This window comes from Monodelphis domestica, chromosome X (assembly GCF_027887165.1).
Source record: "Monodelphis domestica isolate mMonDom1 chromosome X, mMonDom1.pri, whole genome shotgun sequence".
Classification (NCBI taxonomy): domain Eukaryota; kingdom Metazoa; phylum Chordata; class Mammalia; order Didelphimorphia; family Didelphidae; genus Monodelphis; species Monodelphis domestica.
In genome coordinates, this window is record NC_077235.1 from 39,093,982 (window position 1) to 39,105,456 (window position 11,475).

The window sequence follows — 11,475 nt, forward strand, 5'->3', positions numbered from 1 at the left end:
ACCCAGGACCTCCCATCTCAAGATCTGCCTCTCAATCCACTGAATCACCCAGCTTCCCTCAGTCTTCCTATCACTTCCACAAAACTAGCAAAAGACTAGATTATAATAGAAATTTACCTCTAGGACACACGAGTTCTAAAAAACACAATTTGCTAAAAACTTCTTCAGAACCTCATGCTCTTTTCAAGCTAACTACCTTCAGTTAGCAAATTTATGTATCATTAGAATACCCCTATTCATGTGGAAGGAAGAGCCCCGATATCTTCTGGGCTGGGTTATGATCATATAATAAATCAATCCTAAAATAATAACATCAGCTACCTGGCTAGTTTTGCATTTGCATTTCACCACTAGAGGTAGTGAAAGAGGAAATGGGCCTGGGGAGAGGAGTACTGAAGATAAATTTTCCCCAGAGCCCATTCTGGGACTATTCCACCCTTCTCCATTCACAATGAGAAATGTGACCTCAACTAAGTGTCTTGGCCTCTCTGGACCTCAGTTTGTTCATCTGTAAAATTAAAAGGTCAGATTAGATGATTTCTAAAATCCTTTCCAATGTGATGATGGAGAGAAATGGGAGAAGAGCCTGTTTGGTATGGGGTGGGGGGAAGGCTGAAACTGGCTCGAGTAGCAAAATGCACATTTCTCTTAAGAAAAAAAATCTCAAGGCTTTTAGAAATACTTGCTTTAAAAGTCTTTGAGAAGGGACTTACACTGCTCTAATATTCACTAAAAAGAATCACCTTCAAAGGCGACTTTTATTTTCTAAACTACATTCCCACTTTGTATTTCTATTTACATCATTATTATATTCTACACACACTATGTTGCCATCTGTCACACTTTATTTAATTTGGGAAGTTCTGTTTAAAGAAAGTCCAGAAACCTACAGAGATTTGGCTCAGTTTTCCAAGCTAAGAACTTGAGTTTGGAAGAAAAGGCACAAATTATAAATAACTATGAGAAAACACATATGATCGAGGGGCACTTGGATTCATAAAATTATAACTTTCTTTTCATAGGACAGAATCCCAAAACTGTGTGAACAATTCAGCAGCAAATGTGAATCACATGCAATGTTTCCTTTGGGTTTGGCAGTTATATACCACTAAGGCAGTGATGGTGAACATTTTAGAGACCGAGTGTCCAAACTGCAACCCTCATGCTGCATGCATGTGAGCCACCCACCTTATGCCAGACAAGGGAGGGAGGAAGTACTCCCATGGGGCTGCTGGTCAGAGGGGCAGATAAAGTGAGAAATGTCCTCAGGGGTCTGTGCAGAGAAGGAGAGAGAGTAGTACCTTCTGGCATCTGTGCCACAGGTTCATCAAATACAGCACTAAGATACATAGAAGGCTCATTTCAGAATTGGCCTTCCAAAGGGGTTAGAATTTTCTTGGGAGGATCATTTTTATACATTTAACTGATTTAATTTAGAGTATTTTTTCCATGGTTACACGATTCAAGTTTTTTCCCTCCCCTCTCCACTGGGTTTTTTACATGTATCATTGATCAAGACCTATTTCCATATTATTAATATTTGCAATAGAGTAATCATTTAGAGTCTACATAAGGGTTAGAAATTTTAAAAAATATTTCTTCCCCCAGATTTTAAAAAATACTTCTTTCCCAAAATATTGAACTAAAATGGACCTTATAGAGTACCTCGTCCACCTACCCCCCTTTTGGAAATAAAGCCAGCAGAAAGGATATGGGTTACCAATGCCACACAGCTATTAATTAGCAGAAAGTGAACTAGAATCCAGATCTTGCCTAGTTAGGGCTCATTTCACCATACCAAATGGCTTCTCCATATACTATTAAAAAAATAGATCACTCTTAGAGCACCTAATTGAAACAGAAAAAGTGTTTGCTTTTTTTAAAGGAAGACATTGACAACTACACATAAGTGACCTGAAAAGTATACTCTATTAACTGAGGGACAAGCCAGATAAGCCAAGAAGCTCTCAAGTGATGGCCGACAGACTAAGTAGTTCCTCAGATTCATTTGTCCTACATTGTTGGAAAAGAAACACACAAAAATGTGCCTTGAAAACTATAGTAAAATGTTTCAGACTCACGAATCAAATGAGTATAACTATATGTAGGACTCCTCACTCTCCCCAAAATAGTATTTACAAAACAGTAAGAGAATATGCTCATTGCCAATGTCCTGTAAATATAATATAATTTATATTATATGAGATATAATATAAATTATAAAATATAATATATAAATTATATATCAATTAAATTTATCTATTTACACACATTTTAATATATAGGTATACATATATTTTATACATAAATATATAAATCAAATATAATTTATATTCTACATATAATATAAATTACATAATTTATATGCTATAATATATAAATAACATATAATCATATATGATATAAATGATGATTTATATTCTATACAGAATATAAATTATAACATATATAAATTATATATACATATATAAATTAAATATAATAGTTTACATATTATATAACATATATTTTATATACACATATATTTATGAATAACATACATAAAATATATTTTAAAATATATATAAATATATATAAAACATATATAAGAATATATATTTTAAATACAAATAAATATAAATTATTTATATATTTATTTGTGTTTAAAATAGATCTTTTATATATTTCTATTTATGTATTTAATTTTGTTTTATTTATATATTTTAAATATAAATATACTATAACATATTAACATATATAAACACACGCAAACACACATATATATTGTCCATTTAAACTAAATTTTCAAAAATTACTTGAGTGGACCACAATTGAAAGCATTTGATTTTTTTTTTACAAGCCCCATATATATCATCGGCTCAAAGCTTTTACATTCTTAAAAATAGAATAAAGATATGTATTAAAAGCCCATTTTAGATAATTCGTTCTCGCTCCTGTGTACTCTATAGCCCAGGACGTGGCCTTTTCAACAACACAGTTTAGTTCCTCTAATCTAGGAGAAGCGAATAGCAATCTTGGAGAAGAGAGGTTAATGCTTAATGGGAATCTCAGAGGCAATGCAGTGGAGCTTATGGGTAGAAGGAGCAGAGAGCAAGAGTGTAAGAATAAGGATTCTAGAGTTTCTCAAGCAGATTTTCTTAGACTGCCTCAATGTTATTCTTTGGAGTGAATCCTCCAAACATTCATATTCACGTGTAAAAAACAAGATGCAAAGCTAACGCTAAATGACTTTTAGTCCATCCACTTGACTGTTCTCCAGTATTTGTGCTGTTTATGAAGTTATCAGCTTTATGTAACAAATATTCTCATTTCAGCTCTTAAATAATTAGGATGTGGACAGACCACAACCCTGCCCATTCCTCAAGCTCCGCCCTTGCTTTCCATTTACCCTTTATAAAAGGAAAAGCTAACAGAATTCATTGGGTCATTGACCTGAAAGCTGTAAAGTTCATCGACTACAGATTCTCTTAAATTGAGGTTATGATCTTTTTTCTTTAATTTTTTGAGAACTGTACTGTGATATAATTGGTTTTCTTTATGATCCTAAGTATTTTGTTTTATGCATTTAAAGACTTTGATAAAAACCCTTTTATAAACTTGAAAAGGGAGTCCATAAGGTTCATTGCACTGAAGGAAGAATCTAAGAGACTGAATGTAAAAATGGAAAATCTTAATAAAGCTGAGGAGCTGAAATAATCGTGCAGAACACACACCAACGAAACACACAGTTTAAAGAATAGGGCGACATTTTTCAAATAACTCAACCAGAGCATTTCAGACCTCCACAATCAAAGCACGGTCTAAAAGGAAAAAGGTTGGTGAGGAAATCTGAGAACTGTTTATCTCCCAAATAAATATGAAGGAACAGAGTCTGAACACCACATATTCCAACATATCCTATGAGAAAACATGCCGTAAGTATTAGAAACAGCACAGTGTACAAAAAGAAATAATTGACAAAATGGCTGTAGAGGGGAACCTTAATGCTATATGAATGAAAGGACCTTTCTCTTACCTGAACAAAAGCACTGAGCTAAAACCAAGAGTCACTATTAGGTCTAATAGAGAAACACTTAAAGCTTTCCCAATAAGATCAGGAGTGGAGCAAGGATGCCCCCTGCCATCACCATTATTTGATGAAGTTGGAGAAATATTAGATACAGAAAGATAAGCAAAAGATGCAAGGAATAAGCAGTGGAAAAGCTAAAACATTATACATATATGTGTGTGTGTGTGTGTGTATTTATGAATAACATGATTTTTTTTAACTTGGAAAACCCTAGAGAATTTTTTAAATCGAGGAAATAAATTCATCAAACTAGCAAAACTTTTAAAAAAGTCTACAAAACCCAACAGCATTTTTTGGCTACTAATAACAAAAACCAAGAAGAGAAGTGAAATAACTTGCAAAATAAGTACCCCGCCCCCAGCATTTACCTACCAAAACATAGAGATAAAATAATATAAATACTAAATAATCTGAATAAGGAAAGAAACAAGTATTTGTTAAGCATATACTATGTACCAGGCATTGTACTAAATGCTTTGTCTTATTTCATTTTATCCTCACAATCTTGAGAGGTGGGGATTATTATTATTATGCCCATTTTGCAGTTGAAGAGATTAAAGTAAAGAAAAGTTAAGTGACTTACTTAGGTTCACAGTGTTTATGACTGAATTTTGACTCGGATCTTCCTGACTCCAGGTCCAGTGCTCTAGCCACCAAGTGATCTAGTTGCTACTAACTGAAGAGATAGTCAATGCTCATGGCTGGGTCATGCCTATTTAATGAAAAAAATCCTGCCTGCCCAAAATTATTTACAGTTTTAATGCTATACCAATTTAATAGGAGGATATATTTTATAAAAATTAGAGAAAATGATAACAAAATTCATGAAAAGGAACAAAATGTCACCGCTATCAAGGGATATAATGAAAATGAGTCAAAAAGGAGGGGTTGGCATTACTAGAGATCTCAAATGAATAATTATCAAAACTATCTGGAACTGAAATTTAAAAATAGGACAAAGTGATAGATGGCAATAACTAGACAAGCAAGAGTTACTAGGAAAAGTGTATCACTAACTAATTAACCATCCATAAACCCAAGAAGGATACTGGTGGGGGGGCATTCAACAAAATTATTATGAAGGGAAGGGGAAGAATCATTTATTTTGCACCTACTATGTACCAGACATTATGCTAAGCACTTTGAAAATATTTTTTTCATTTGCTGGGAAAACTGGGGAATAATTTGACAAAAAATAAGTTCAAGTCAGCCCTTATTCCATATGCCATGATACCTTTCTAATAGATAAAAGACTAAACATAAAGTTACGATACAAAAATAAAGGAGACTGGAGGCTCGATTCAATTGAACGTTTTATTAACCACAAACTATGAACCAGAAATTGTGCTGATAGTTTGTGGGTATAAAAGGAAAAAACTGGAAACGATCAATGGAACTTTTCTTATTTTACAGGTGGAATAAATGAATGCAAAATATTTTGAGGAGGGAGACTTATTACTTAACACTAACAATTAGTGTTAAAGTTAAATAAACATCAACCCTCTATTTTCCGAATTTTTTTCCACCAGGCACATTGCTTTTATTAAACGTTTCTTCAACACTCCTCTTCCCCATCTCGAAATTTCATCATTCTCCACTGCATACTTCATGGTTTCGGATTCTGGAAAACCTCCGCCACCATCATCTGCTTCCCGGGAACCAATCAGCGTTTATGTTTCTTACAACTGTGGACAAGAGAAGTTTTTGTAACTAGCTATAACATGGAGATTTACTAAAAGACAAGGTATATGATGCTGATTTTATAAAAATAAAAATTTTCACAAACAAAATTAATGCAGCTAAAATAAGCTATGGACTGGGGAGTAATTTTTTTCCATTAAACATATCCAAAATGCAAATTGAAACAGGCTTCAGGAATAGCCTCACAGCCACAAAATTACCAAACATGGTAAAAGAAGGAACAAGGAACAATCAATGTTGATTGGACTATACAAAGATAGTACACTAGTTCATTACTAAATTCAAACGGATACACAAGATGTAATTAATCCAATCTTTTTTTATTATAATTTTGAAAGAAAGGTAACAATGCCATTTTTTAAAAAGAAAAGTTTATAGCATTGCACCCAACAAGGCCCCTTTTGGCTTGTATTCTCAGTGGGTTACTGACAAAAAGATCTATCTATTCAAAAATATTTTTAGAAGCATCATTTATAAAAATAGTACCAATTTTTGTTAAGCTTTGTGCCCTATGGTTGGAGAATAGATAAATTATTATATTATAATTAAAACAATTTATATATTTTTATATATATAACAAATTATAATCTATGAATCTAATAAATATATCCCTCTATAAAGAGGAAGAGACATGAATAATACAAAGAAAAAAGGGAAGGTTCATACAAAGTGACACAAAGTGGAAGAAAACAAGAACCAAAAAAACCCACTATATATACACAAAACTACAACAGTGTAAAAGAGAACTTAAAACAACAGCAACAAGAGAAAAACCAGAAAGCAATGGACAATTCTGGTGCTCGTGCCTTTTAAAACTGGAGCACAGGGGGCAGGCTAGGTGGCTTAGTGGATGCCAGGCCTAGAGATGGGAGATCCTGGGTTCAAATCTAGCCTCAGACACTTCCTAGCTATGTTGATCCTGGCCAAGTCACTTGACCCCCTTTGCCCAGCCCTGACCACTCTTCTGCCTTGGAACCAATACACAGTATTGATTCTAAGACAGAAGGTAAGGGTTTAAAAAAACTGGAATGCATCTGATTCCTTTCACTGGATAAATATCAAATTTAGGTTATGAAAGATTTCCCTGCTTTTGGTTGCAATAGATTTTTTTTTAATTTTAGGACAACAAAAATCAAAACCCATAAGTAGAAATAACTTGCTATTCAACTGTATTCCTCAGCCTGCCAAGAGTCTAGATTTAAACATATCTACTAGCATGAGTGTGAAAAAGGAGGAAAAAAAGAGTATCCAGAATGTTTCCATTACATTTTTTCAAGTAGGTTTTCTGTGAAATGGCTAAAATAAGCAAGCAGGGTAATACTTTTATCTTTCCATCAAATATTATTAAAGTAGAAATTATCATTTCTATTGAGATATTCATTTACTAAATTATGATTTGGTAAGGGAAAGAAAACCCAACCCAACCCAACCCTCAATAGTCCCAATTTATTTTTATTTAAATACAGTATTTATATCTATATAATAATATATTTATATATACATCTAATATATATAATATAATTATATATACATATGATATATAATATAATTATATAAACATATGATATATAATATAATTATATAACACATGTATATGATATAATAATATATAATTATATGATATATAATACAATTATATATACACATGATATATAATATAATATTATAACACATATATAATTATATATACACATAATATATAATGATATATAAATGATATATATAATATAATTATATATACACATGATATATAATATAATATTATAACACATATATAATATAATTATATATACATATAATATATAATTATATAGACATATAATATATAATTATATAGACATGATATCTAAATAATTCTATACATATAATGTATATATAATTATATATACATAACATATAATATAATTATATATACATATAATATATATATATATAATATCTTCAAATATTGTATTTAAATACAGGGCAGTTAGATATCACAGGAAGTTTTCTACCACTTGCCACTAATATTCTTGCCCACAGTTATCATCTGTAAATTTATTCAGAAACTGTACATTTATTCATTATTTTATTGCCCCCCAATAATTAAAATAATGTCCTTTTCCCAATTCCTCTCCCTCTTCCCTGCTTGGCATTGCCCTATCCTTCAGTCATTGGCTAGAGAAATGTTCTCTTTGCCCCACTGCTGAAGAAATGATTTGAAAACAGGAAAATAGGGACTTGTAGCCCCAAGATGTAGTCCAGAGAGATTAAGACCCAAGTACCTTTTATTTCAAAATTGAAAAAACCAAGAAATAACTTTTTCTACCCATTTGACACAATTCTCAAAACTATAATGTCACCAATAAGATACTCTCAACCTGCCCATACCATTTCCTTGCCCTCCTTGCAAGGCACCACTGTCTCTCAATGAAAAACAAAAGCACCTGACAACAAGAAGCACCAAGGCCTTAGCACAAACAAACAAGAAATAAGGTTAGTTAGAAAGGATAGAGAAAAGACAAAATATTTGCAAGAAAAAATATGTGGCAAAATAAATTTGAAAAATACTTACACATAAAAGTTGTCCTTGTATTTGGCGAAAAGTTTTGCTAAGGCTGTCAACTCATCTAGGTTTCTGGGAAACTTCAGACTTGCTTTTTCTTCTTCACTAAGCTCAGGAAAATTCCAGTAGATAAACAGCAAAACGGAGATAATTGTCAAGACGACGATCAGCACTATGAGATGAGATGTCTTCGCCCAGCTATACTGTTCAGTTTGTTCTTCAAAGCCAGTTTCATCTGCCTCATTCTCCCCTTCTGGTGGCTCTCTTTCATCATCATCCTCAGATTCCTCTAACTGAGCTGGAGGGAACCCCTCTTCTTCTTGGAACTCCAGGCTCTCATCACTGACAAGTTCCCTCACCTTGGAGTGCCTCTTGGCCACAGAGGGTTGGCCGACCTTGGTGGGTTTCTCAGCCCGAGTGGATTTTTCACCTCGAGTGGGTTTCTCGGCACCAGTGGGTTTCTCAGGTCGGGAGGGCTTCTCGGCCCCGGTAGGTTTCTCAGGTCGGGAGGGCTTCTCGGCCCCAATGAGTTTCTCTGCTCGAGTGGGTCTCTCGGCCCCAGCGGTTTTCTCAGCACGAGCGGGTTTGTCGGCCGCAGCCGGTTTCTCAGTTGGAGTGCCTTTCTCAGCCCGAGCGGCTTTCTGGGCCCGAGTGGCTTTCTGGGCCCTAGTGGGTTTCTCAGGGCTGGTGGGTTTCTCTGGGCTGGTGGTTTTCTCGGGGCTGGTGGCTTTCTCGGCGCGGGGGACTTTCTCGGCGCGGGTGGCTTTCTCGGCGCGGGGGGCTTTCTCAGGACTAGTGGGTTTCTCAGGGCTGGTGGCTTTCTCGGCGCGGGTGGGTTTCTCGGCGCGGGGGGTTTTCTCCGCCCGAGTGCCTTTCTCTGCCCGAATGGTTTTCTCCGCCCCAGTGGCTTTCTCGGCCCCAGTGGCTTTCTCAACTTGAGTGGGTTTCTCATCCCCCAAAAGCCTCTCGGTTTCTCTGGGCTTTCCACTTGTCTCAGGCCTCCCACCGCGAGCCGCCTTCCCACCTCGACCAGGCTTCTCCGCCAGAGCAGGTTTCTCTGCTCCCTGAATTCTATCAGGCTTCTCTACTACTATCTTGGACTGAACAGGCTTCTCCATTCCTTCAGCTTTAGTAGGCCTTTCTTTTCCCTTGCCTCTAAGAGACCAGTCGCCTCCCTCCGCTTTAGTAGTCTTTTCTCTTCCCTTGGCTTGAACAGGGCTCTCACTTCCCTCAGCTCCGGCAGAACTCTGGCTTTCAACAGAGGCCTCACCTCGGATAGGTCGTTCTCGTTTCTCCCCTCTGGCTCGCAAGGGCCTTTCTGCTCCCTCAGCTCGAGCCCCTCTCGGTTCTCCCTCACTTCGGCGACCCCTCTGTCCACCTTTATGAACTGGACAAACTTTCTCCTCATCTTTGGGTTGGTGGGGCCTACCTGCCTCTCCGCCGGACTCCGCTCTCTCTGGTTTCGACCCACCGGCGGCTGTTCTTATTTTACGTCTCCGCTGAGGCATCACGGCTTTGGAACCGGGCCCGCAAGGGCTCCACTGGCTTTCACGGCAGAGCCGGACCAAGAGCCACAGGTCCCTGGGCTCTGTAAGCTCAGCACCAGGTTCCGCTGGCGTCTGCTTTCTCTACAGCTCCTCACAGGAACTTTCCCGCTCTTTCCTTGGGTTCTACGCATGACGCCACAGGCGCTCCTACGCACTTTCTCATTGGTCCTCTGGGTGACTCCGCCCTCAGAATTTATGCAGACGAGCCACTTTGAACACTGCACATATCACGTCTGGAGTCCCACCCTTGGAATGTAGTGCACAGTTCTCTAACACACAACCCCCATACTGTGCACACTGCCCCTCTGCAAACCCCACCTCAGAACTCTGCACGTGTCTCCCTAGGAAACCCCCTCCCCCACCTCAGAACTATACACTCAGAAGCACGCCCCACAGGCGCGTCATTATGAATTAAAAGCTAAACAGAACTTCTGTTTGAACCTAAAGGCAATAGGGAGTCAGTAGAGTTCATTGAGCCGGGATTGACACATACAGATTGACATTTCAGAAAGCTCCCTTTAGCAAATGTGGGAGGATGCGGAGAGAAATGAGACACTAAAGGAAGGCAAGGGGATGCCCCAAAGGCTACTGTACCCGGTTTCCTTTCGGAACATTTTTCAAAATGTTGTGAATTTGTCGAGAGGTCCCCGATCGATAGGTATCAGAGACCAAAGCTTTACCTTCCTTTCCGATCAAACCCACCTTCAGCCCAAATCAGAATCCCAACATCCATTACATGCCTACTATGTGCTAAACATCCAAGATACAAATACAAGTAAACAAAATGGCTACCCTTCCGCAACTTATAAAATGAGAAAAAAATTGGAGAGGAGGGTTAGCATGGTATAGAAGTGACCTGGGAGCCTGATTCCAGTCCAGCTAAGGTTTTGTATTATTTGTTTATTTTTTGCAAAGATACTGGAGTGCTTTGCCGTTTCTTTCTGCAGCCCATTTTACAGACGAGGAAACTGAGGCAAGCAGGATTAGTGACTTGCCCCAGATCACACGGCTTGTACTAGTATATGTCTGAGGTCATATTTGAACTCGGGTCTTCCTGGCTCCAGATTTGTGCTCTAGCCACTGTGCTGCCCAGCTACCCCTATATATGCATATATACACATACATACACATTCAAAATATATAGCTATGGGTGTATACTTAACATGTATTTTTGGTTTCCCATATAGTCCTGTTTACTTTATTTTATGCATTTAAAGACATTATTCTGAGAAGGGGTCCAAGGGCTTCACCAGACTAACAAAAGGATTCAGGAACCAAAATAGGTCAAGAAGGCCACCCTAGATGGAGCTAATTCAATGAGAACTCTCCGTGTAGACCTCAGTCTAGGCCAGGTGATATGAGACAAAAATGGCCCAAGTGATCTCCACACTTAGGAAGGATTTGGATGCCAGTGAATAGGGGAAAAGCACAAACATTATAGAGAAAGATGCTAAAACACAGTCGATGGGGCTATTTAGAGCGCTGATTTGAAGATGCTGAAGGAGCCCTGCGCCATTATCTCTGATGTAGAGAAAGAGAAGGTGGCAACACAAAAGAATTGAGGAAGGTGTAGATGATGCTCCAGAGAAAAGTTCAAGCCATTCACTCCCAAG

At 37.2% G+C, this 11,475-nt stretch overlaps 1 protein-coding gene across 1 annotated transcript; it reads right to left on the reverse strand.

Annotated features, from left to right (window-relative positions):
• Nucleotides 1–5,369: 5,369 nt before the first annotated feature.
• Nucleotides 5,370–9,984, reverse strand: LOC103099935 (neurofilament medium polypeptide-like). The gene is made up of 2 exons (XM_007507382.3): nt 8,325–9,984; nt 5,370–5,754 (listed from the first exon to the last, which is right to left on the reverse strand). Exons 1-2 carry the CDS (start codon nt 9,821–9,823, stop codon nt 5,733–5,735), a joined length of 1,521 nt encoding a protein of 506 aa, XP_007507444.1. The 5' UTR covers nt 9,824–9,984; the 3' UTR covers nt 5,370–5,732.
• Nucleotides 9,985–11,475: the final 1,491 nt, after the last annotated feature.

What these genes read in the sequence shown, in the direction of transcription:
- LOC103099935 (XM_007507382.3), bottom strand. Translation starts at nt 9,823, where the DNA reads ATGCCTCAGCGGAGACGTAAAATAAGAACAGCCGCCGGTGGGTCGAAA. An exon ending in TACAAGGACAACTTTTATGT is followed by an intron (nt 5,755 to 8,324) that starts GTAAGTATTTTT and finishes TCTTGTCCACAG; the next exon opens with TTGTAAGAAACATAAACGCT.